Source organism: Tachypleus tridentatus, chromosome 6 (assembly GCF_004210375.1).
Source record: "Tachypleus tridentatus isolate NWPU-2018 chromosome 6, ASM421037v1, whole genome shotgun sequence".
Classification (NCBI taxonomy): domain Eukaryota; kingdom Metazoa; phylum Arthropoda; class Merostomata; order Xiphosura; family Limulidae; genus Tachypleus; species Tachypleus tridentatus.
Window position 1 is genome coordinate 67,324,572 of NC_134830.1, and position 22,061 is coordinate 67,346,632.

The following is a 22,061-nucleotide window of genomic DNA, read 5'->3' on the forward strand; positions in this document are numbered from 1 at the left end:
TTATTGTGTTGTACGACAGAGCGTATGCAGTACTGAACTTGCACTCTGTTCAACTGACTCGATGAAACATATCCACTGGCTACGTTGTACGAAATCTTCGATAAGAATGTTTATTGTGTAAAACATTTATAACAGGTTTAGTCTCTATTTGGAATGTTTAAGGAAATAATGCTATTTGCTTATTTTCAGAAGAGAACTAGTGGAACAAGTTTTAATCGAATAAGTTCGTGTTTGTATTAAATGTATGCTATGCTGACCAGTGGATTTTATGCAAGAATCTGGATGTTAAATTCAACAGCAACTTGAATTGAAGAAGTATGCATGCTGTGGGTGACGATGGATTTGGAGGAGCGATTCTGCCTTCTTTGGCTAACAATAGATTTGATGGATTATATCTATGCTATATGATTAAAAATGTATTTAATGGATCATATCTGTGTGATATGGTTAAAGATGTATTTAATGGATCATATCTGTGTGATATAGTTAAAGATGTATTTAATGGATCATATCTGTGTGATGTGGTTGAAGATGTATTTGATGGACATATCTGTGTGATGTGGTTGAAGATGTATTTGATGGACATATCTGTGTGATATAGTTAAAGATGTATTTATTTCATGGATCATACATGTGTGACATGGTTAAAGATGTAATTGATGGAAGAGGTCTGCATGCTTTGTTTCACGATAAATATGGTAGATTAAATCAGTATATTATACAAATCAGTGTATTAGAAGAAGCAAGCTTGCATGTTATAGTTAACAATGGATGTGACCGAACAATCCAGCATGCTACGGTTAGATATGGGTAAAACATGCACGCTACATTTACTGATGAATGCTACGCTGCGTTGAACGGTTTTCATTGAAAATCTCTTAGTAGCGCGTGCTAGACGATTTTTTTATGTCAAAAAACGAAAGTAGTTTAGTCGTGTCTGTAAGTTTTGGTCTGCCATAACTTTGTGGTTAGGGCGCTCAACTTTTTGCAGATAATAGTCATCGGGTAGCTTTGCGTGAAATTCAAGACGAACAACCGAACTATTTTTTAAAGGCTTTCGTTTGATTCAACCAAAAAATAAATAAATAACAGATAGCTGAAGTGGATGTGATTGCATTATACAAACTGAAGGCTCATTTTACAGTTTTCATGTTAGTACAAATTTTTCAGATAATTTTTGTCTGTCTCTGGAGGAATTAGTCAATTAAGTTAAAAAATAATAATTTACCAAATTCCAAGCAGGGAATGAAAATTTGTAGATTTCTACACTAGACTAATCTCGTATAGTCGTTTTAAAAGTAATTTTAAGTACCCTAAATCTTACTTCAATTTTTACAGTTTCATTTAATGTAATATTTTATTCTAACTTAGAAGAGGCTTGCGCAACTCTTTATTGCTAGTATGTCGGAGGCTTTTAAGCTTCGTTGTGGCTTGAGTCACGTGAGAGCGGGCAGCGGGTACGGTTAACTGAAGGAGAGAAAACAGACCGACTAGTGGAGCAAGTGCACGTTAGCTCGCACTTGGAGCTAGAAAGCTACTGGTAACAAGTAGGAACCACAAGTGTGTAACCTTGTAAAATCCATGCGTAGAATGGCGCCTTCTTGGCGGTTATCCCGTACCTTGATAAGACGATAGTGAACAAAATTAAAAATTAATCTGGTTAGAATACCTTATACCACTTCGAAGCTTCAAACGCTGGCCGCTAGTCGGGGTATTAATCGTCAAAATTTCGTGAAGTTCCAGGGTCTGCCGGAGGCATTGCCCAGTACCCCACTAAACTTAGTAGAAGAGGGATGCATGTGTCCAGAGAATCTGTGGTAGCTCTCGTGTGCCTGGTGGCAGCAGCCCTATTGCAGTCAGTAGTGCAGTCTCAGAACCATGGCTCGAGGCGACAAGACGCACTGCCAATAAACCCTTGTCCGCAATGTCTCACGGTATCCGACCGGCACGTGAGTGAGCAGTTGAAGCTCGAGGCTATCAAACAGCAGATTCTTTCGAAACTAAACCTAAACCAGCGACCAAACATGACAGTTCCCGTAGCACGAGAAGTTCTTCTAGAAGCTTTCCAACGGAGCTCGGGTCATCTGTTTCTGGAGGTGCTGCCTCAGGACCAACCGGTGGAAGAAACTGTCCAAGAACAGGAACAAGAAAAGCATGAAGAGTACTATGGCAAGACCTCAGAAATTATTGTCTTCTCTGAACCAGGTAAGTTAAAATATGATGGGTGTTTCTTTATATTACTTTATATTATATTATATAATCATTCTAGACCAGACACGCCGAGAAAACTAATAATAAAACGTCGTGTTGAATATTCATCTTGTCAAAAATTCGATATGTTAAAATTCGGCACAAATTAATTGTTTTTTAATTCTTCAAGTTAACGACGTTACGAGTTTAGGATCCTCATGACGTGAATAACAACCATTTGTGATAATCGTGTTTTAATTTATACGTAAGTTAAATCTTGGTTATTGAAATTATCTTCAAATTAAGAATTCAAAAAATTTTCTTAAGGTGCTTAAAAAACGAGATACCTAACTGATTATTTACATGTAAATTAGCATGCTTCTGTTAATATGCACAGTTAACGTTTATGTGCTACTAACACTAAAACTCATAATTTTCGGGTTTGAAGCCTCAAACTTATCTTTGAGCCACCTGGGGGAAGGAATAAAAAAAAAAGAACCGGTACTTCTCTGTTGTTTTTACTTTAAATGCTGCAACTTAGTAGATTTGATAGATAAGGTGTCCTGAACAATTTGAAAGGAAGTACAAATTGAACCTGTTTAATTAGTTATTAAAGCTAATCTCAAAGCTTGTTAGATTATACTTAGTTACCTATATCAAATATTTCATAAGTAAAGAACACTTATAGTAATGAAATCTGCATTGGTACAGTTGAGTGATGTGGTTTTTGCACATTTTAATAATTATCTAAACAAAACGGATACAGAGGAATAAAAACAGGGACGTCTGGGAAGAATAAATGTAGAAGCAGGGTCGTTTATTTCTGGGAAGTAATGGTAAGAAACAAAGTAAAAGTATATTTAAAATTATTTTATTCTTGAATCAGTACACGACAGAGTATCACAGATGATTTATAATAACTGAACTTTTGCATGTTTATTCTTAGATCTCTCTTATCTTGATTGATGAGGGCTAGGATGCAACAAAATAAAAAATAAAACTGTATTTTACGAAAGTAATGTCGAAACGTTATTGAACCCTCAGCAAAGCAAACAGTATTCTATCTCAGATCTGTACTTAAAAAAAAACAATTATTTCACGAGCTACTTGGTACAAACTATTTCCTCCTACCCTTCTTTGCTTAGTACAGGAAACTTTATAAAACGTTTTAATTCATTTATATAACGGTCAGTTTTAAGTTTAAAAGAGCAGAAGACCTAACATAAGCAAGTATCAGACGTAAAAAGTTTCTAATTTCTCCCGGATTTCTCTTTATCTAACATCTGAAACTTTTTTTTTTTTTTGGATTTTACTTTTAAGTCCCAGGGTGAAAATGCTGTGATGAATTTTAAAACTGATTTGGTAAAACTATGAATTGGTGTTAAAGGACGATTACCCCCTTCACCATTTCAAATAACAGCCTCGATTTCTATTTTTTCCCTCTAGAAACTAAGCACTGACGCTTAAAGTTACAGACGATTTTACAGATTTGTTTGGCCCAGCATGGTCAGATGGTTAAGGCACTCGACTTGTAATCCGAGGGTCGCGGGTTCGAATCCCCGTCACACCAAACATACTCGCAATTTCAGCCGTGGGAGCGTTATAATGATGCGGTCAATCCCACTATTTGTTGGTAAAAGAGTAGCCCACGAGCTGGCAGTGGGTGGTGATGACTAGCTGCCTTCTCTCTAATCTTACACTGCTAAATTAGGGACGGCTAGCGCAGATAGCCTTCGTGTAACTTTGCACGAAATTCGAACAACACATTCGTTTAAATAAAATAAAATAGGAGCTTCAAAATTTCTCGTTCGAAAACTATCCATAAAATAACCAAGATATAATCATCTAATAATACCTCTTTAACTAGTAGTGTGAATTTAAATCCAAAACTTTAATACATGTTAAATTAATTATAAATTCGCAACTTGATGACGATTATCTGTAAGAAGCTTTCAGACACCAGGGAAACTAAGACATCGGATAAAACTACAAAGAAACAAGCAGAAAATTTTACTCCTGTAACAAGAGAAGAAGGAAAACAATTAGAAAAAAAATTTAGTATCGATAGGTCTCGCACACAGATTTGAAAGCTATCTATCTACATACCTTTATACACACAGAAACACAAAATCAGCAAGGGTTCATTCTCTTTTACGAATATATGTACAAGCGAAACCAGAAACGAGTCGTATTAAGGCAGACCATGTTTGTTGTTTTTTGAATTAAGCACAAAGGTACATAATGGGCTATCTGTGCTCTGCCCACCTCGGGTATCGAAACCCGGTTTTTAGCGCTGTAAGTCCGCAGACATACCGCTGAGCCACTGGGGGTCAAAGGCAGACCCCACAAGTAGGAAGCTTATTTTATCTTTCTCAATTTAATACTCTATTGTAATTTACCCTGTAATTTTTTGTTAATAAAATAATATCCCACTGAATACATTATATTTAAAGATTTATTTTATAAAATATCATACTTTCATGTTTGCCAGTCAATATACAAAAGATTCTCAGTCAGAATTTAGTATCCAAAATAAACACACATTACTTTTGGTTATGTTGAAACTGTGTTTTAGGTTTTTCTTCAAATTGAAGAGAAGACCATGTCTAATAGTAATATTTTGATAAATTTCAAGCTTTTATTAATTTTGCAAGTTTCATAACTTATAAATATCGCACAAACTAAGTTAATTATTATTTTTTATTTCTTTCTCTTTTTACAAAATATTTTAATATACAAATGTTTTGCTTGTACAAATTAACTCGGAACTTTGTTCTCAACTTGAGCGCCCGTTTATGTGACAATTGGGCTAAATAGTCAAGTCAAGGCTCCCAAGACATAGTTAGTTTGCAACATTCCCCACAGTTATAATACTCAAGTAGCTGAAAGTGAAAAACATATTCAGTGATATATTGGTGCTCGGAAATTTAAGGTTTTCAGATACGTAGCCCTTCACATTAATCGTTAGAAGTAATTTTGTGTGTGTGTTAAGTTTTACCACTATCCTTACGTTGTAGAAACGAAAGTATTTGTTTTCATAGGTGAGATCAAAATAAATTCATTGTAAAACAAAATTTTACACTCATAAAATATTTTAGTGACGATATAAAATGTTATTGATTTTACTAATATTAAATTGGCCTCCCATTTTAAACAATTTAGCACAACTTTAGAAAGTCCATAAGCATACAACTATTCAATCAGTTTCCATATCTGGAATACATTGGTCTTGAAATTTCACTAATTATAATAATCCCAAAGAAAATAAGGATTACACATTCTATAAGAAAGGAAATCAATTACAACTTTACTTTCACTAAAGCAAGTTTCAAAGATGTCTTCAAACACAATCTACAATTGAAAAAAGCACAAAAAACACACACGCACACACAAAACAACAGTAACTTGCCTTCGGTTAATTAGAAGAATAGACTTACCGAGGTCAGCCTATCAAACTTGAAATTACTTTTAAAATCTATATGATAATAATAACGGCTTAAGATTAATTTTGTTTTGTATTGTTTCATAATACTTACATAAAACTAAACAATAATCTATTACTTCCAAACCGTTCCAAAAAGTGCAATTTTGATAAATTAAAAGAAGTCTTGAATAAATACAACAGAAGTAAAATGATTAAGCAGGTTACAAAATGTTTGAAACTTTGACACACAAAGGGTTTTATTTGGTTCGTTTTGAATTTCGCGCAAAGCTACACGAGGGCTATCCGCGCTAGTAACTTCTAATTTTGTAAGACTAAATGGAAGGCAGCTAGTCATCACCATCCACCGCTATCTCTTGGGCTATTCTTTTACCAACGAATAGTGCGATTGATCGTAACATTATAACGCCCACATGACTGAAAGAGCGAGCATATTTGGTGTGACGGGGACACACAAAAAGAAAACATGTTTTTATTCGTAATTTAAAAGAGAATTTGTTTAATAAAAAAATATCTAAAGAAAAAGGACGGTTTCTCTCCAAGATCGTGAAAGAGAGAAGCGCCCCCGCACTTTATAACTATTCTATTAAATAGAATGTGGTAGTGATTGGAAAGGAAAACAAACTTTCTATTTATGATAAGTTTGTAATCTTACTTTTCTACTAAGGAAATTAATCTCATACCTTTTGTGCTAAAGCTATCTTATAGCATAGAATTTAACAACTCATATTGAGAAGTACAGAGCATGAATAGTCTCCAATACGTTAAAGATACTGAACATCATAATAAATATTAGAGTAACATGAATATGTATATGTAATGCAAAATGATCAATTAAGAAAAATAAGTAGCCTTTGATAAGTATAATAAATGAATTGTTCTGATTTATGTTATGAGTTGGCGTTTTATACATGACGTCGCAGGAATGTGTCTTTATTTTTTTTTCTTTCGTAACGTATCATTGGTTTGTATTGACCTTCGCGCAAAGCTACACGACGGCTATCTGCGCTACCCTTACCTAATTTTGCAGTGTAAGACTAGAGGAAAGGCAACTACTCATCACCAGCCATCGGCAACTCTTGGGCCACTCTTTTACCAACGAATATTGGGATTTATCGCACATTATAACGGCCACACAGCTGAAAAGGCGAGCGTGTTTGGTGTGATGGGGATTCGAACTTGCGAACCTCGGATTATGAGTCGAGTGCCTTAACCAGCTGGCCATGCCGGGCCTTTAAACGTATCAGTACTGATAATTATGTAAATTAACTAACAAAACGTTTACATTTCGCCAATACCTTTTTATTGGATTAAGAAGTATAGATAATTGTAAGGTTCAATTGTAATTCTCTAATTAAATAACTTAAGAGATTTATAATCCATTACTTAAAATCAAACAATTTTTCATAACTTGTTTTACATTTTTTTTAAATCTCTCTTCTGCTTTAAAACGAATTTATTATTACATTTATTTTTATTATAAATCAAAATAGATAAAGAACGAGGTTTGAAGTTTATGTTTCAATTTTCCGGAAGACGATACAACAAACTTATAATTATTTCAATAAACTTTGAATAAGCTAAAATATACACAGTATCATGGTTAGTTTTTCCTAAAGGAGGCTGAAGGTCGCATGGAGGGGTCACTTGTTTTAACCACTCTACAGTAATGTGTTGTCTGTCAGTCAATTAGTAGACACTAAAAAGACTCACAGAAGAGACGATTAATGTTGCATTTTGCACTGTCGTGACGTCAGTAAAATGTGGACATGCTATGAATTACGAAAATTATTATGCACTCTGAAAGACACAACACAGTATGATATATGAACTTCAAAAGCAAGGAATACAAATATTTGTTACTAATAATTTTGGTTTTATTTACTCTTTAAACAGAACACTTTCGAGATGACAAAAGGTTGCTTTACAGTTTTGAGAGTACAAAAATATTTGTCAGCAAGAAATATTTTTTATGTATAATGATCTTCTGGAAGGAACACATTATATATCGTTCCTGTCACTTTGAGACAACTTTCAAAGATTTTTCTGTGTTGCTGTTTCCTTTGCACGTGAATCAATCAAGAAGATTTAGTTGCCGCGCAGAAAAAGATAAAAACAATATTTACAGTTTTTACTGCTTTAGAAGTACCTTGTTTCCACTTTTACTATAAAGCTCATAGGAACTGATCATTTTGTAACTGTTCAGGTGAGCAGAGACATCACCTAGAATGGACTAGTTCCGTCGTTTGTTCATACAGACCCATATAGCAACAAAAAACCAAACCTAAATTATATCATATGAAAATAACGTGAGAACAGACGTGAAATAAAGATAGATTTTTTAATAAAAGAGCAGAAGTTTCATGTGTAAATGAGAAACCCACTTGAAGTAAAAGTGTATTCTCAAGACGGTTATTATGGGTATTAAAACTTTAATTAAAATAAAGTACAGAACAACGTTTCGACCTTCTTAGGTCATCTTCAGGTTAACAGAAAGGTTAACGTGCCAGTCGTCTTGAGAATAGTGGAAGTCTTACATGAAAATCAGTGATTAGGATGATGTATATTTACTAGCAAATACCCATGCTAGGCGTGGCATTTAATTCATGGTTTCTCGTAGACGGTGTGTGTCGTTCACTGGCGCTAAGGGAAAATTCAACTGGCTGTCAAAGTCGTAAAAATATGAAAAGGAATAAAGTAAGTAATTTCAGAAACCCATTAAAATATATAAACAAATTCCAAAAATTTCGTGATGATCAGAGGTCAGAGAACTAGAAAACTTTAGTCACCGGCAAACAAAGAGACACAAGCCGCTTTATGGCATAGATTTTAAGATTATGAATTTACATACGACGCAAGACACGTTTGTAATTTTTGTAATTTAATGTAATGAAACAGATAAAGTCACTTTAACGAAATATCGCATGTTACTATTTTTTAAATCTCGTTTTAAATTCTCATTTATGTACTAATTAAACAAACGCTGTTGAGTCCTACATACTTGTGTGAATATGTTTATTGTTGGATGAAAATTAACTAGTAATCACTACATGTATAAGGTCCTATGGTTTGCATTTATGAGTCAGACATGGGAATTTCAACATATAGATATTAGTGATTCTTTTTTGTTGGATAGGAGTTGCTAACTTATGACCAGGGGATTTTTTTCACAATAACTTCTGTTTCTAAAAAGAAAACACCAGAAGACAGTTGCGTTAAATTTGGGTCTGATTTATTGTGAAAAGTTAACTAACACATTTTTAAAATGCGTAATCTGGAGTAATCTCCAGTCAGGGTAAATGAGGTTCGACAAAGACAAATTACAACATTTGTAAATATTTATTGCACAAAAGAAAGTCGTAAGAAAATGATGTGTTTCTAAAAGGCAGAAGTTGTGTAGAGTGGAAGAATGTGGTTTTTCAGTGTGCGTGATGAGTTTTACAGACTATTTTTAAGAAATTACACTGCACAACAATTTTTTTGAAAAGTTTTGCTTTTTGAAAAGCTTTTGCTGATTGTGACAGGTACCTGGTGGATATGCACAAATATAGTTTTAGTTTTGCTTCATCACGTAGGAACTCTGAGAAATAGACAGTTAACTGTTTACCGGCAATAACGTATTTAATTGCGTTTATGTTTCTAATATGCTATTAAGTTCAACATAATTAAAAGTGTTTTGCTCCTGATTTTCGTTTGTATTCAATGTCCGGTGCATCACGTTACAGTGTCCAACAGCAGTCAGCAAGCATTGACAGATTCCAGTTGCCCTGATATCGTTTTTCCATTGTAGCAATGTCCTGACAAAACTGAAGATTTCGATGAAACGGTACGTGATGGACAAATTTGGATGTGATTTTCGTGATCAACAGCCAAAAATCTATAAGGAACACCCAACAGTGTTCAAGAAGCAAAAATTTGTTGTGCAGTGTAATTTAAACAGAATCTATTTACTTGAGTAAGACTTATTGTATTCTGTTTTTATGACACTGCAAATTTTGTATAAAATAACAAGTTTAAGCTCTTTACTACGTTAGATTTTGAAACTGAGAAAATCAGTATATAAATATTTCGAAGATATGATAGGTGAAATTGAATTTAAGATGCTTTTACTTTGGTCATTTAAATAGATAATTTTGATAAAAGTTAAGAAACAATTACCTTTACACTTCAAATATAATAGAAAACAATATATTTTTAACCAACGTTTCGCCTTTATAGCTTCATGGTTAATATACATAACATAAAAGTCAAAATGAGTAAATTCCTTCGATATGCCCTACAAATTGTGAAAGCCAACATCAAATAGGTAATGTTATAATGAACTTTAGAATTAGCAATGTAATACAACACCTGAGTTATCATTGTTGTATTATCTATATTTAACTTTTAAGGAATCAAATTATACCCCAATATTATTTGGTCAATAATATATGCTTAATGATAATTTCTCACTTTTCTATTTTAATATAATCCTTTAACGTAAGGGGAAAACTTGAGCTTAATCTAGAAACAAATGAAAAATAATCGACCAATAAAAGTAGGAAAACACACACAAATAAGATCATCAAAAACTCAACCAAGGCTTGCTGGACTAATTAACGGGCTCGGCATGGCCAAGTGGTTAAACATGCTCGCCCTTTCAGCCGTGGATGTGTTATAATGTGACGGTTAATCTCACTATTCGTTGATAAAAGAGTAGCCCAAGAGTTGGCGGTGGGTGGTGATGACTAGCTGCCTTCCCTCTAGTCTTACATTGCAAAATAAGGGACGGCTAGTGCAGATAGCCCTCGTGTAGCTTTGCGCGAAATTCAAAAACAAACAAACACTTTGTATTCGTGAATTTATCTGACGTAAATATACAAAGAGCTGAAATGTCGGCACACTTTTTTCCCCTGACCATTTTCTTTATCACAAATAAATTACAAACACACTTCACTTGTTGTACAAATGCTAAATATGTTATACTAGAACGGTTTTAGAGCCTCACCACATCGTTACACTTCATGTCACCACGTTCGTTCATGCTCTATCTGCTAGCCATGTATTTTTACAATAGCCAGGCAACGTAGTTTTTATTCAAAAAGACTGCATTCTAAGGCTGTCATGTTTAAAAGCTCACCGCTCCTCTCTTTGTTCCCCATATCCATCTAATGTACAAAAAACGAGGGTTTTCTACTGCACCTTTCAACAGCCCGATTCAACAGTTATCCACTGGCGCTATATCCGGCGATTTGAACTTCATGCCTTCATATGGAGAGTATAAATAACCATTTCATTCCTCAGCTGCTTAAGGCATGCACGGCTGAACAAATACGTCAAGGAACCAACTTGTGTACTCATGAATTGTGTCACTTTTCCAGATGGAGATCTTCTTGATTATACTGCCTGGGTATATGGATCTCTTGCCACTGACCTTTGTGTTCGAGGAATTTCATCTGTTCAAAAACGCCGAACTTTTATTATCATAGCTGAGATATGACTTGTTGTAGGTACTTTTCTGAATGATACTGGTTGCCCAAATTGATCCATATTATTTTGTTTTCCAGAGCCATTAAGTACAAACAGTATCTCTGTATTGGAATTCTTAAATGCATGATCTTAACACAATTCTGTGTTTAAAAAAATTGAGCTAACAATAATTCCCAGAAACAACAAATTTTCTGTAGCATCACACTTCCTACAAAATGCCAAACATCAAATATACTTTTGGCACATGTCGTTTCATAGCGATATTATATCGGCTGTGGTTGTCACATGACTTGTTGATTTTCATATTCAAGATCACTTTGTATTTATATTGTTTGTTTTGAATTAAGCACACAGTTACACAATGGGCTAATTGTGCTCTACTCACAACGGGTATCAAAACCTTGTTTCTAGCGGTGTGAGTCATACCGCTGTGCCAGTGGGTGGGGAAAATATTTTGTTTATTTCTTTCAAATTAAGCACAAAGCTACTCGATGAGTTGTCTGTACTCTATCTACTACGGGTATGAAACCTGGTTTCAAGCGTTGTAAGCCCGCAGACATACTGCTGTGTAACTGGTGGGCGTTTCTGTGTATTCGTATTCGTGAGAATAAAATTAGTTAATCTGACATAGATACACACAGAGATAAAAACACAATTTTTTTTTTTTCTTGCCCTTGTGTCCTTAATGATTCTGTATTATCACAAATCATGTCACATAATGGCAGCATTTGGTAAAAGCCATAAAATATGGTAACAAGCAAAAACAACAGTGATACATTTTGCGCAAACACTTTTTTAGAACTTTATACATCACACAAGTACATTTAAGTCCCTCAAAGTTAAGCAGTTACTCGTGTATCTTGCAAAGAAAGTAGAAACCTCACAATACCATTTAAAAGTTTACTTGATTAACAAAAATATTATCTATTATAAAGAAACAATGTAACAAGACCTTACTAAGGTCTTAAAAATAATGTCTCTGCGGTGACGCTGTACAAGCTAATCGTCAGACAGTTTTATTTGTCCTTCTAATCAATAATTAAGTCTAAAGTAATATTTGCTGTTAAGGTTTTGTATCTATCACCACGGAAACTACAGAAGTAGTAAAATACGTGATTATTAACCACCTAGGACCCACCCCTCATACGTTTCGGTAGTATTTTATTACGTGTAGTTCCTATAGTTTTTTATTATGAGATTATTAATTGAATATAATTATAATGTTTACATTTCATTAAAAGAGAACAGATTAAAATTAGTCCTTTACTGAGGTAAAAGTTGAAATAGTGCACAAAGTTTAAGTCTTTATTAGAACTCTTAAAAGATAGAAATGCTTGGAGTTTTGAAGTGTTTTAGTTACGGTTTCTGGAACGTAAATAGCCCTAGAGTAGCTTTGCGCGAAATTCAAAACTGACCAGCTTCTGAAGTTAAATTGAACTTTATATTTATAAACGTACATACATACAAAAATGAGTACCCAGGAACAGCAAGGAAAATTTTATCAACATGAGCTATACAAACATTGGATTAATTTAAATAGAATGACAGTAATTCATATTTGGAATCATATTTGATGGTTAAAACCACACCTACTCGGATTTCTCATATGAAACCACACATATGTAAACAAAAATATAAAATTAATATAATCAAATTTGCAACTCTCTTTACTTGACAATGTATTGCTGGTAAAATACAGTCCGCTCATTGGAGTCTTATATCACTAATCGAAAGCTGGTCATGGGTGTTGTTGATGACAGCCATCCTTACAAAAAAAGAATTCAAAATTTGGGATGGTTATCGCATATAGTACTTTGTACGTACATCCCGAAACAATCAATTTCTTCGTTTAGTTACAAGTTCCTAACTTGTTGAGAAAGTTTGTTATTACTATTATTCATCAGTTGGAAAATGTTATCTAATTAGTTTGGTGTTGAAAATATGTGATGATACATCATCTTTCAAACTCAAGCAACCGATTGATTTAATTGTACAGATCAATCTACGGTTTATCTTTACAGTTTGGTGCTTATTATAATTTGAATTGACCATATGTGAAGACTATGTAATTCAGTTAGCAGAGTAAGTCACTAAAATCACCCTACTTCTCTTAGTTATTCAGGTTTTGAAACAGGTCTCTTATCCTAGTGCTTGACATTCGTTTATTAAGTTGTATTAGAATATGCCATCTAACGTATTGCATTACATTCACCAAACTTACAGTATTATACTTAATTTCATGTATTTCACTCATAACTCTAATTATGTGACTTAAACATATTACACTGAACTCGATTATTCAGATCTAGAATAAGCTGCATAAGTTATTGCACTATTCACCACGTTCAGAACAGATAATATATTTTAGTGAATAGCTCACTTTGTCTGTTATTTTAATACCAATGTTTCAAATCTAGCATAAGTCGTATAAGCTATTACACTCTTCGCCAATTTTAAGAATAGATCGTTTATTTTGAATAGCTCACTTAGCCTACTGCCTTAATATCAGGGTTTCAGATCTAAAACTAACTCCATTAGCTCAGTAAAATAAACTTCGATTATTCAGTTATCTAGAATGATATTTCGCTGTTTACTGTGCTGCTTTTGGAGTTTGAGACCCAGAATTGATCATCTAATCAAAGGTATTATTCTCAGAGGTTCAGACTTTTAAAATTCACTTACTTTATCATACCACCTTTGGTATTTTAAATCCATAATAAATTACTTAACCTAATTTCTCTAGTTCATTAGTACATTGTATTGTGATTTTCGTATCTATAGAATAAGCCACTGCACTCATTGCTTCAGATTTACAAGAATAAACCACTTAATCCTCAGTATGATCAGTTACAAAATCTGTTGCTTAACTTCTCGTAGAGGTTTACGGTTTGTTTGTTTGTTTTGAATTTCGCGCATAGCTACCCTAATTTAGCAGTGTAAGACTGGAGGGAAGGGAGCTAGTCATCACCACCCACCGCCAACTATGGGGCTACTCTTTTAACAACGAATAGTGGGATTGACCGTCACATTATGACGCCCCCACGGCTGAAAGGGCGAGCATGTTTGGCGCGACGGGGATGCGAACCCGCGACCCTCGAATTACGAGTCGAACGCCTTTACACGCTTGGCTATGTCGGGCCCAGAGGTTTACGGTAATTCCCTTTTGCTACAATTTGTTGGATAAGTTGCATGCGTAAGTTTCTCAGCACATCAGACAAAACCTTTTACAGTCATAATTTTAGTCTAAGTTACGGCAATTACTTACCGACATAATTTCAGCAACACAAATGAGAAGTGTAATGATGGCTAAATTAAGAACCCTAAACTTTATTTTCATATGTTTGATATAGCCTACGTGGAAGTTGAACATCCATATTAAAACTATTTAAATTGCTACTATCTGGAATTGTACAGATTACTATTTGCTACCATGAGAAAGCTTGTTTATTTGTTTTGTAGTTAAGTACCAAGCTACACAATGTAACTCTCTGATGAAAACAGCTCAAATAGTAAATTGAGTAACTTTGTGCTTAACAAAAACAAACAAACATGATTATGTCGTGCCCAGATTTTTTATTTTGAGAAGAGATAGTCAGTATGAAGTAATACATAAACTTAGAATTTGTTTCTTACAGGCGAGAAACTGAATGAAAATATTCTGCTCGACTTCTATCATCCCCAGAGCCGCTCCCAACGGCTTCGTGTGGCTTCCGCAAATCTATGGATCCAACTCCGCCAAAAATTTCCGACAACTTCAGATGAGTTACCACCCAGAAACAATCTAACGTTATATGTATTCCAGGTGGATCGTACCCCAAACAGTAGTGTGAATACCCTGAGATGGCTACAGTCCCATGATGTTGATTCGTTTGAATTTGGATGGCAGAGATTCAACCTACTCCTTCCGGTACGAGAATGGTTTTCTAAACCAGAAAGTAAAAAATTAACTCTTCTTGTGGACTGTAGTGGTTGTGGCTCAACTGTAGAACCTGTTCTTTTCACTGGCGTAAACAGGATCGAAAGGAGAGGTCATCGAAGAAGACACCGCCATTCTCACAGGCATCATCATCCTCCCACACCCGGTATCAGACCCTTCTTAACATTAACTACAGAACCCATACCTCGACGGAGAACCAGGAGATACGCTCTCACGTGTAACGCCCACACCACTCAATGCTGTAAACAAAGCCTCTGGGTTAGTTTCAAACAGCTGAACTGGGATGATTGGATCATGTGGCCAAGAGGATACAGCGCTAATTACTGCGTGGGGGAGTGTGGTCGATCCCCACTGACGCCAGACTTATTTCCGGATCGCTATTATTATTCTCAAGTTTTAGATGAATACCGTCGGAAAAATCCATTTGCATCCATCACTCCTTGCTGTGCTCCAACAAAGTTGACAAAAATGTCAATAGTGTATATTGATGGAGACCGAAACATTTACAAGGCCGATCTTCCAAATATGAAGGTGGAGGAATGTGGTTGCACATAGTAATAACTGTAAATAGTTTGAAAATCCGTCCTAGTACAGTGTCGATAAATTGAAAGGTAATAGCTCGAATGGTTTCTGGTTCGTCTTTCGGTTCCAAAATAAAAGTGATATTATATTTTGCTGAGTTAGATCAGGTCAGAAGCCAATCTCAGCTCTGGTTGCGGGTGATTTTGAATCTTTGAATTAGTCCAAGACGTACTGTGATAGTTTGTGGTGCCTTTGTTTTACACGTCATGAAAACAAAAATGTTATTCTCCAATGCTACGTTTTCGCTCGAATTTCTGTTCATGGTATACCATCTAACAAATTCAGAATTTTACCTTTGCTTAAAGAGGCCAGTAAAGTCTTATATTTGAAATTCTCATTATAGCTGTACTCATAAATAAATGGCTTGTTTGGTTTTATAAACTCTAATTAAAGCCCGACAATCACGAAATATTTTTTTCATAAGGTATATTAAATATGTTTTATTTAATCATGACATCCCTGATATTTAGTAACTCAAAGCCAGAACAGGAAACTTGCTACATATCATTAATCCTTAAACGGCGGCCATCTTCAATTGATTCTGCCACATACAACATTCCTGCTTTTTAAGGGTTAATTACTAAGCTAGTTAAACTATATAAAAACTTAAGCAAAGAGAGTTTTAAAACAGATTATGCAAAAATCCCACCGTCTGAAATTTCTTTTAAAATTATAACATTCACAGCCGATGTTAGTAATACTGCCTCCTTCGTTGAATCTGTTATCAAACGTTATTACAAGTGTCTTAGTAAGGCAATATCCATTCTAGCTCACCTAGTGGCACATTATTCAGAATCTTGCCAATAGGTAAGACGTACGAATCATATACTTATAATTAAAAGTTCTTATACAGCTTATGATCATTAATAACTGTAAGACAAAAACAATTAAGACTGTGGAATAATTTTGGATATAAACTTAACATGACCACCAAATATCTTGCACAATACTTATTAAATCTAACTTGTAATCAGTATCTATAGCGTTGATCATTTAACAAAGAGAGAATTATAAGTCTAGTTTTTGAGCGATATTAACTCGTAATTGTTAAAAAATCGGCATATTTATAGATATATATCTAAATTCACTGCATTATTGGTTCTACGTTATTACCAAGTAACATAGGTGTTTTTATTGTTTCATAATTTATTTGTTTTTACTGATTCTTTGCTTGCCAATTTGATTAGTGTTCATAACGGTATAATGCATCATGCCATGTATTCTGTATGAACAGTGACATCTCCAAGTTTTAGTATAAAGCTTTCAGAAGGCGAAAATACCTTTTCTCTAAAGGCTAAAACTCACTCTCTTATGTCCTGAAATCGTTCACGAAGTTTTTGAAAATTCAAAGCTACAATGAGACTTGAGAAAGCCAATGACTGATATATTCGTAATGCTTACTAAAGCTAGTCATTCCACGCAATACAGGCTACAGAATTTGGAAGTGAGAACATGGTATTCAAAAGTGCAGCTTGGGAATATTTTAAAAATATTTTACTAACATCTCAAAACAAATTAGTTGTGCGCTTATCTTAAATAAGAGTCATTAGCTAACAGGTAGTTAAAAGTTTGCTAATAACTGGAGCATTGTGGATCTTGTTGGTAAAAACAAACTGAAAAGTTGAAGTGAAGAACTAAAGAGATAAACTAGACGTGTAACAAAACAAAATACACGCATACACACACATTTATAGATATATAACAAACGTAATGCAAAAATACCACTATCAATAAAAGCAGGAGGCTTAAATTAGTGGAATAATAACTGAACGTATGGGTGAACTATATAAAACAAATGTAACTTAAATATACTGGTTCGCTGGCCTTAAGACAAGATGAAGTACACATCATGATGTCACTGGTGAAGATCGGGACAAGATGTTCTGAAAAAACAACTACAAAACACAAGGCAAACTTCAAATTTATTTCAAAGCCAGTTAGGATCGAAAGGATAGAAACTGAATGTACTATTTACTCATGTGCCTGTAGGAAATAAATGAAAGGTGGACATCAAAACAATGACCATTTCTCTTACAGATGAATAAGTTAATATCAAATTATCACTCTTTTTTATTTCTCTTTCCAATAAAGCTACGATTCTAAGAAAGCTATTTTTACATGTTGATTTCAGTGTTTATATTCCAATACTGAACCAAGAACTCACAAATGAGATAATGTTTTTATAGAGATGTAGTTAGGAGGAAGTAAACCTACCACAACTGAAATAGATCACTGAATAATGTTTTTATACAGATATAGTTAGGAGGAAGTAAACCTACTCCAGCTGAATTAGATCGTAGAATAATGTCTTTATAGAGATATAGTTAGGAAGAAGTAAATCTACTTCCCTACTTCAGCTGAATTAGATCGTAGAATAATGTTTTTATTGAGATAGATATAGTTAGGAAAAAGTAAATCTACTTCAACTGAAATAGATCGTAGAATAATGTTTTTATAGAGATATAGTTAGGAAGAAGTAAACCTACTTCCCTACTTCAGCTGAATTAGATCGTAGAATAATGTTTTTATTGAGATAGATATAGTTAGGAAAAAGTAAATCTACTTCAACTGAAATAAATCGTAGAGTAATGTCTTTATAGAGATATAATTAGGAGGAAATAAACCTACCACAACTGAAACAGATCGTAGAATAATGTTTTTATAGAGAAATAGTTGGGCCCGGCATGGCCTAGAGCGTTAAGGCGTGCGCTTCGTAATCTGAGGGTCGCGGGTTCGCATCCCCGTCGCGCCAAACATGCTCGCCCTCCCAGCCGTGGGGGCGTTATAATGTTACGGTCAATCCCACTATTCATTGGTAAAAGAGTAGCCCAAGAGTTGGCGGTGGGTGGTGATGACTAGCTGCCTTCCCTCTAGTCTTACACTGCTAAATTAGGGACGGCTAGCACAGATAGCCCTCGAGTAGCTTTGTGCGAAATTCCAAAAAACAAACAAAACAAGAGAAATAGTTAGGAGGTAGTAAACCTACCACAACTGAAATAAATCGTAGAATAATGTTTTTATAGAGATATAGTTAGAAGGAAGTAAACCTGCCACAACTGAAACAGATCGTAAAATAATGTTTTTATAGAGAAATAGTTAGGAGAAAATAAACCTACCACAACTGAAACAGATCGTAGAATAATGTTTTTATAGAGATATAGTTATGAGGAAATAAACCTACCACAACTGAAATAAATCGTAGAATAATGTTTTTATAGAGATATAGTTAGAAGGAAGTAAACATGCCACAACTGAAACAGATCGTAAAATAATGTTTTTATAGAGAAATAGTTAGGAGAAAATAAACCTACCACAACTGAAACAGATCGTAGAATAATGTTTTTATAGAGATATAGTTATGAGGAAATAAACCTACCACAACTGAAATAGATCGTAGAATAATGTTTTATAGAGATATAGTTAGGAGGAAATAAACCTACCACAACTGAAACAGATCGTAGAATAATGTTTTATAGAGATATAGTTAGGAGGAAGCAAACCTACCACAAGTGAACAAATCGTAGGATGAGCACTTGGTATAACTTAATCTTTTTTTTTTTTTTTTGTCTGGCTATTTGTAAGGATTAGAAAAGACTTGAAACTTTCCTTGGTCATAATGATTTGTTAGACAGTATATAAGTGAAAATTAATATCTCGTCGGTAATTTATTTTTTTAATAGAATACGTCATACTTAGTGTTGTAAAGTGCATTTTGTTGCACGTGATTTTAGTATCAATGCTAAATTGTGAGGCGATAATTAAATCAAAACATGTGAAATGCCCTGTGATATTCTGTTGTGGATAAAATTCAGTGTATCGTTGGTGTAGAATTTTGAATAAAAGCTTTTGCTTGTGTAGGAATAACTCTTTTATTTTATATTTGGCTTTTAACTTACTGCCTCTTAAAATGCTTCTAAAGGAAGAAAATAGAAACGATAATACTACAAATGATGAGTGTTATGTTTAAATGATTAATTACTGATAATTTTAAAAAATATAAAGGTAGCAAAGACGCAGCCGTAGTAGTGAGTGAGCCTAGTCTGTATTAAAAACCAACAAACAAGAAAACACTCTATCACTTAGAGAGAAAGAATTTCAAGTGAGGAAAAACAAAGGAAGTGAAACACTTTATGCTAGGTTATCAACAATTAATAGAATAGCATTATTATTTAAAACATCTTAACAAAAGTTTGCATATAACCAAAACGGAATTTTTAGAGTGGACATTCATCTGTTAAATAATGCATCAAAGTTCATCGTATAGAGCATCCTTTCTTACGCAGCTCAAAACAGAAATAATTTATCCAAAAATATTGGTAAAAAAAGATAAAATTCAATTAAGACTTGCTCTGACTGAAGATTCGTTGTTGTTGTTTTTTTAACCACTGCTATAGAGTTTATAAGCATTTTCTTAATATTCGTATGGATAATTTTAGAATTGGTTAAACTACATTTCATCTCAGTACTAGCTTTATTTGTTTGTGTTAACATTTTTCGCCATATTTTATTTTGAGCTAATACATTAGAGGAAGACCTTTCACGTTTCTTTTTATTAGTGCAAAACTACATAATAGGCAATCTGTATCATTGATTAGTGAGATTTGACTGTTATTGTTATGGCGCTCCTAATCTTAAGGTGTATAGATGTTTGAATTCCGGTGAGTGAAATACAAATTGGCATTTGTATTTTACCATTTAAAGCACGTCCGAAGGTCAATATGTCTTCCACTTTGGAAGGTAATTGGTAGAGATAAATAATTATTATTAACGGTGAGTTAGTTTAACACATGCTTATCATTAACGTTAAAACAAATTTAATTTATTCATATGTAAGATTAGAATATTCGATAACGTCTTAAAATGTTCTAAGTGTAAGAAATAAAGAAACACATTGTTTTAGGTCATGCTTATTTAAGACATTTTTGTCTTGTTTCTGAATGGGTATTGTAATATATATTATTTTAATTGTTACAAATCTTGAATACGTCAGAAATCCTTCAAAAAGGTGTTTCTTTATTATATGTTATTGCATATCTGATGTGATATGCAGAAAGTACTTTTAACCAATGTTTCTTAGGAAGCTTAAAAATGATAATCTTTGAAATTATACATAAAAATATATTGATAGAATCAGTTGTTAATTCTAAAATAAAAGGTTAAGGAAAACACCATGTTTCGCGAATTCATTAAGGTCTTAAAACGCTAGAAATAATATTTTATCCAGGTCATTAGGAAACTTTAATATTAATCTTCTTAATAACTACTAAACTGTAATAACTTTAAAACTTTAAAATCTAATTGTTCGGCAATTGTTTGGAGAAGGTAAGCAGTTATGTCACTTTGGGACAAAGTAAATGACTTCCAAAGCTATTTGTTATTGTTTTCTTTTTTTTACAAATATGATTTACAACTCAATAAACACCAGTCACATTCAGGAGAATAACTCAAAAAATTCATAGAAACTGATATATACATTTGACCAACGGAAAAATACAATTAGTTTGTTTTCAGTATGAAAGGAAACTTTAATATGTTATGATTGAAGATGGGTGTATAATTTATCAAGTACAGAAACGATCCAAGTATACCAAAGAAATAAGATGACTATAACCCATAACAGAGGTATTTATGATTTTATAAGCCGTCTACAAATACACATCTGATAAATACATGCATATTATACGTGCTTTTAACAGCCGTGTATTAATTAAGAACGTTAACCATATGCTCTTAAATATTATCATTTCTTACAGATACTGCTGTTTTTGGGTCGAAACCAAATTTATTTTGAAATGTATCCTTTGTCATTTTCATACGTTTTTATGTTATATTATTACTAAAAATAACTATCCACGTAACTTCATTAAGAATATTACTAAAGTTCACAAGAGAAAAACCTCTGATTTTTTTTTGCTATATTCTGAAATAATAATAAGAAATAACACAAGTTTAATATTGCAAAAAAAGCAGGTTAGACTCCAGTTAAGAGAGTTATATATTTATAATACGTTCATTGACTTACGAAATAAGTTTCCGTCGAAAGTAATGGAAGCTAGTACGCCACAGAAGAGTAAGAGAAGAACTGACGACTTCCTTAAACGTAAGAGATGAGCTTACATTTTTGTTATTTTAATAGTTTAGGTATGCAAGAATAACCATGAAAGTCCAAATGATCCTTTGTTGTCTATAAACCTTCTTTGTTCGTCTGCTGCCGAGACAACTTTGGGAAACAGGCTATTACTCCAGTTATTGGGTTAACCTATAAAACATTTTATTACAATTCTTTTCCCAATTAATATTTTAACTTTGTCCAACACATGCCATACAGGTTCTTAAATTATTTTCCTACTGGCGTCACTTTGTTTTAAAACTTTCAAAATGTTTACATCAGATAGATTAGATATAGCATATTTGCCATACTTGACGCGCAAGCTTGGTTGG

The 22,061-nt window shown here is 33.6% G+C and overlaps 1 protein-coding gene across 1 annotated transcript; it reads left to right on the top strand.

Annotated features, from left to right (window-relative positions):
- Positions 1-1,459: 1,459 nt before the first annotated feature.
- On the top strand, positions 1,460-19,434 carry LOC143252728 (inhibin beta chain-like). Its single transcript, XM_076505307.1, has 2 exons — positions 1,460-2,205; positions 14,737-19,434. Exons 1-2 carry the CDS (start codon positions 1,794-1,796, stop codon positions 15,591-15,593), a joined length of 1,269 nt encoding a protein of 422 aa, XP_076361422.1. The 5' UTR covers positions 1,460-1,793; the 3' UTR covers positions 15,594-19,434.
- Positions 19,435-22,061: the final 2,627 nt, after the last annotated feature.

Coding starts and splice junctions, on each gene's coding strand:
- LOC143252728 (XM_076505307.1), top strand. CDS start 1,794: ATGCATGTGTCCAGAGAATCTGTGGTAGCTCTCGTGTGCCTGGTGGCA. Junction 2,206..14,736: donor TATTGTCTTCTCTGAACCAG/GTAAGTTAAAAT, acceptor TGTTTCTTACAG/GCGAGAAACTGAATGAAAAT.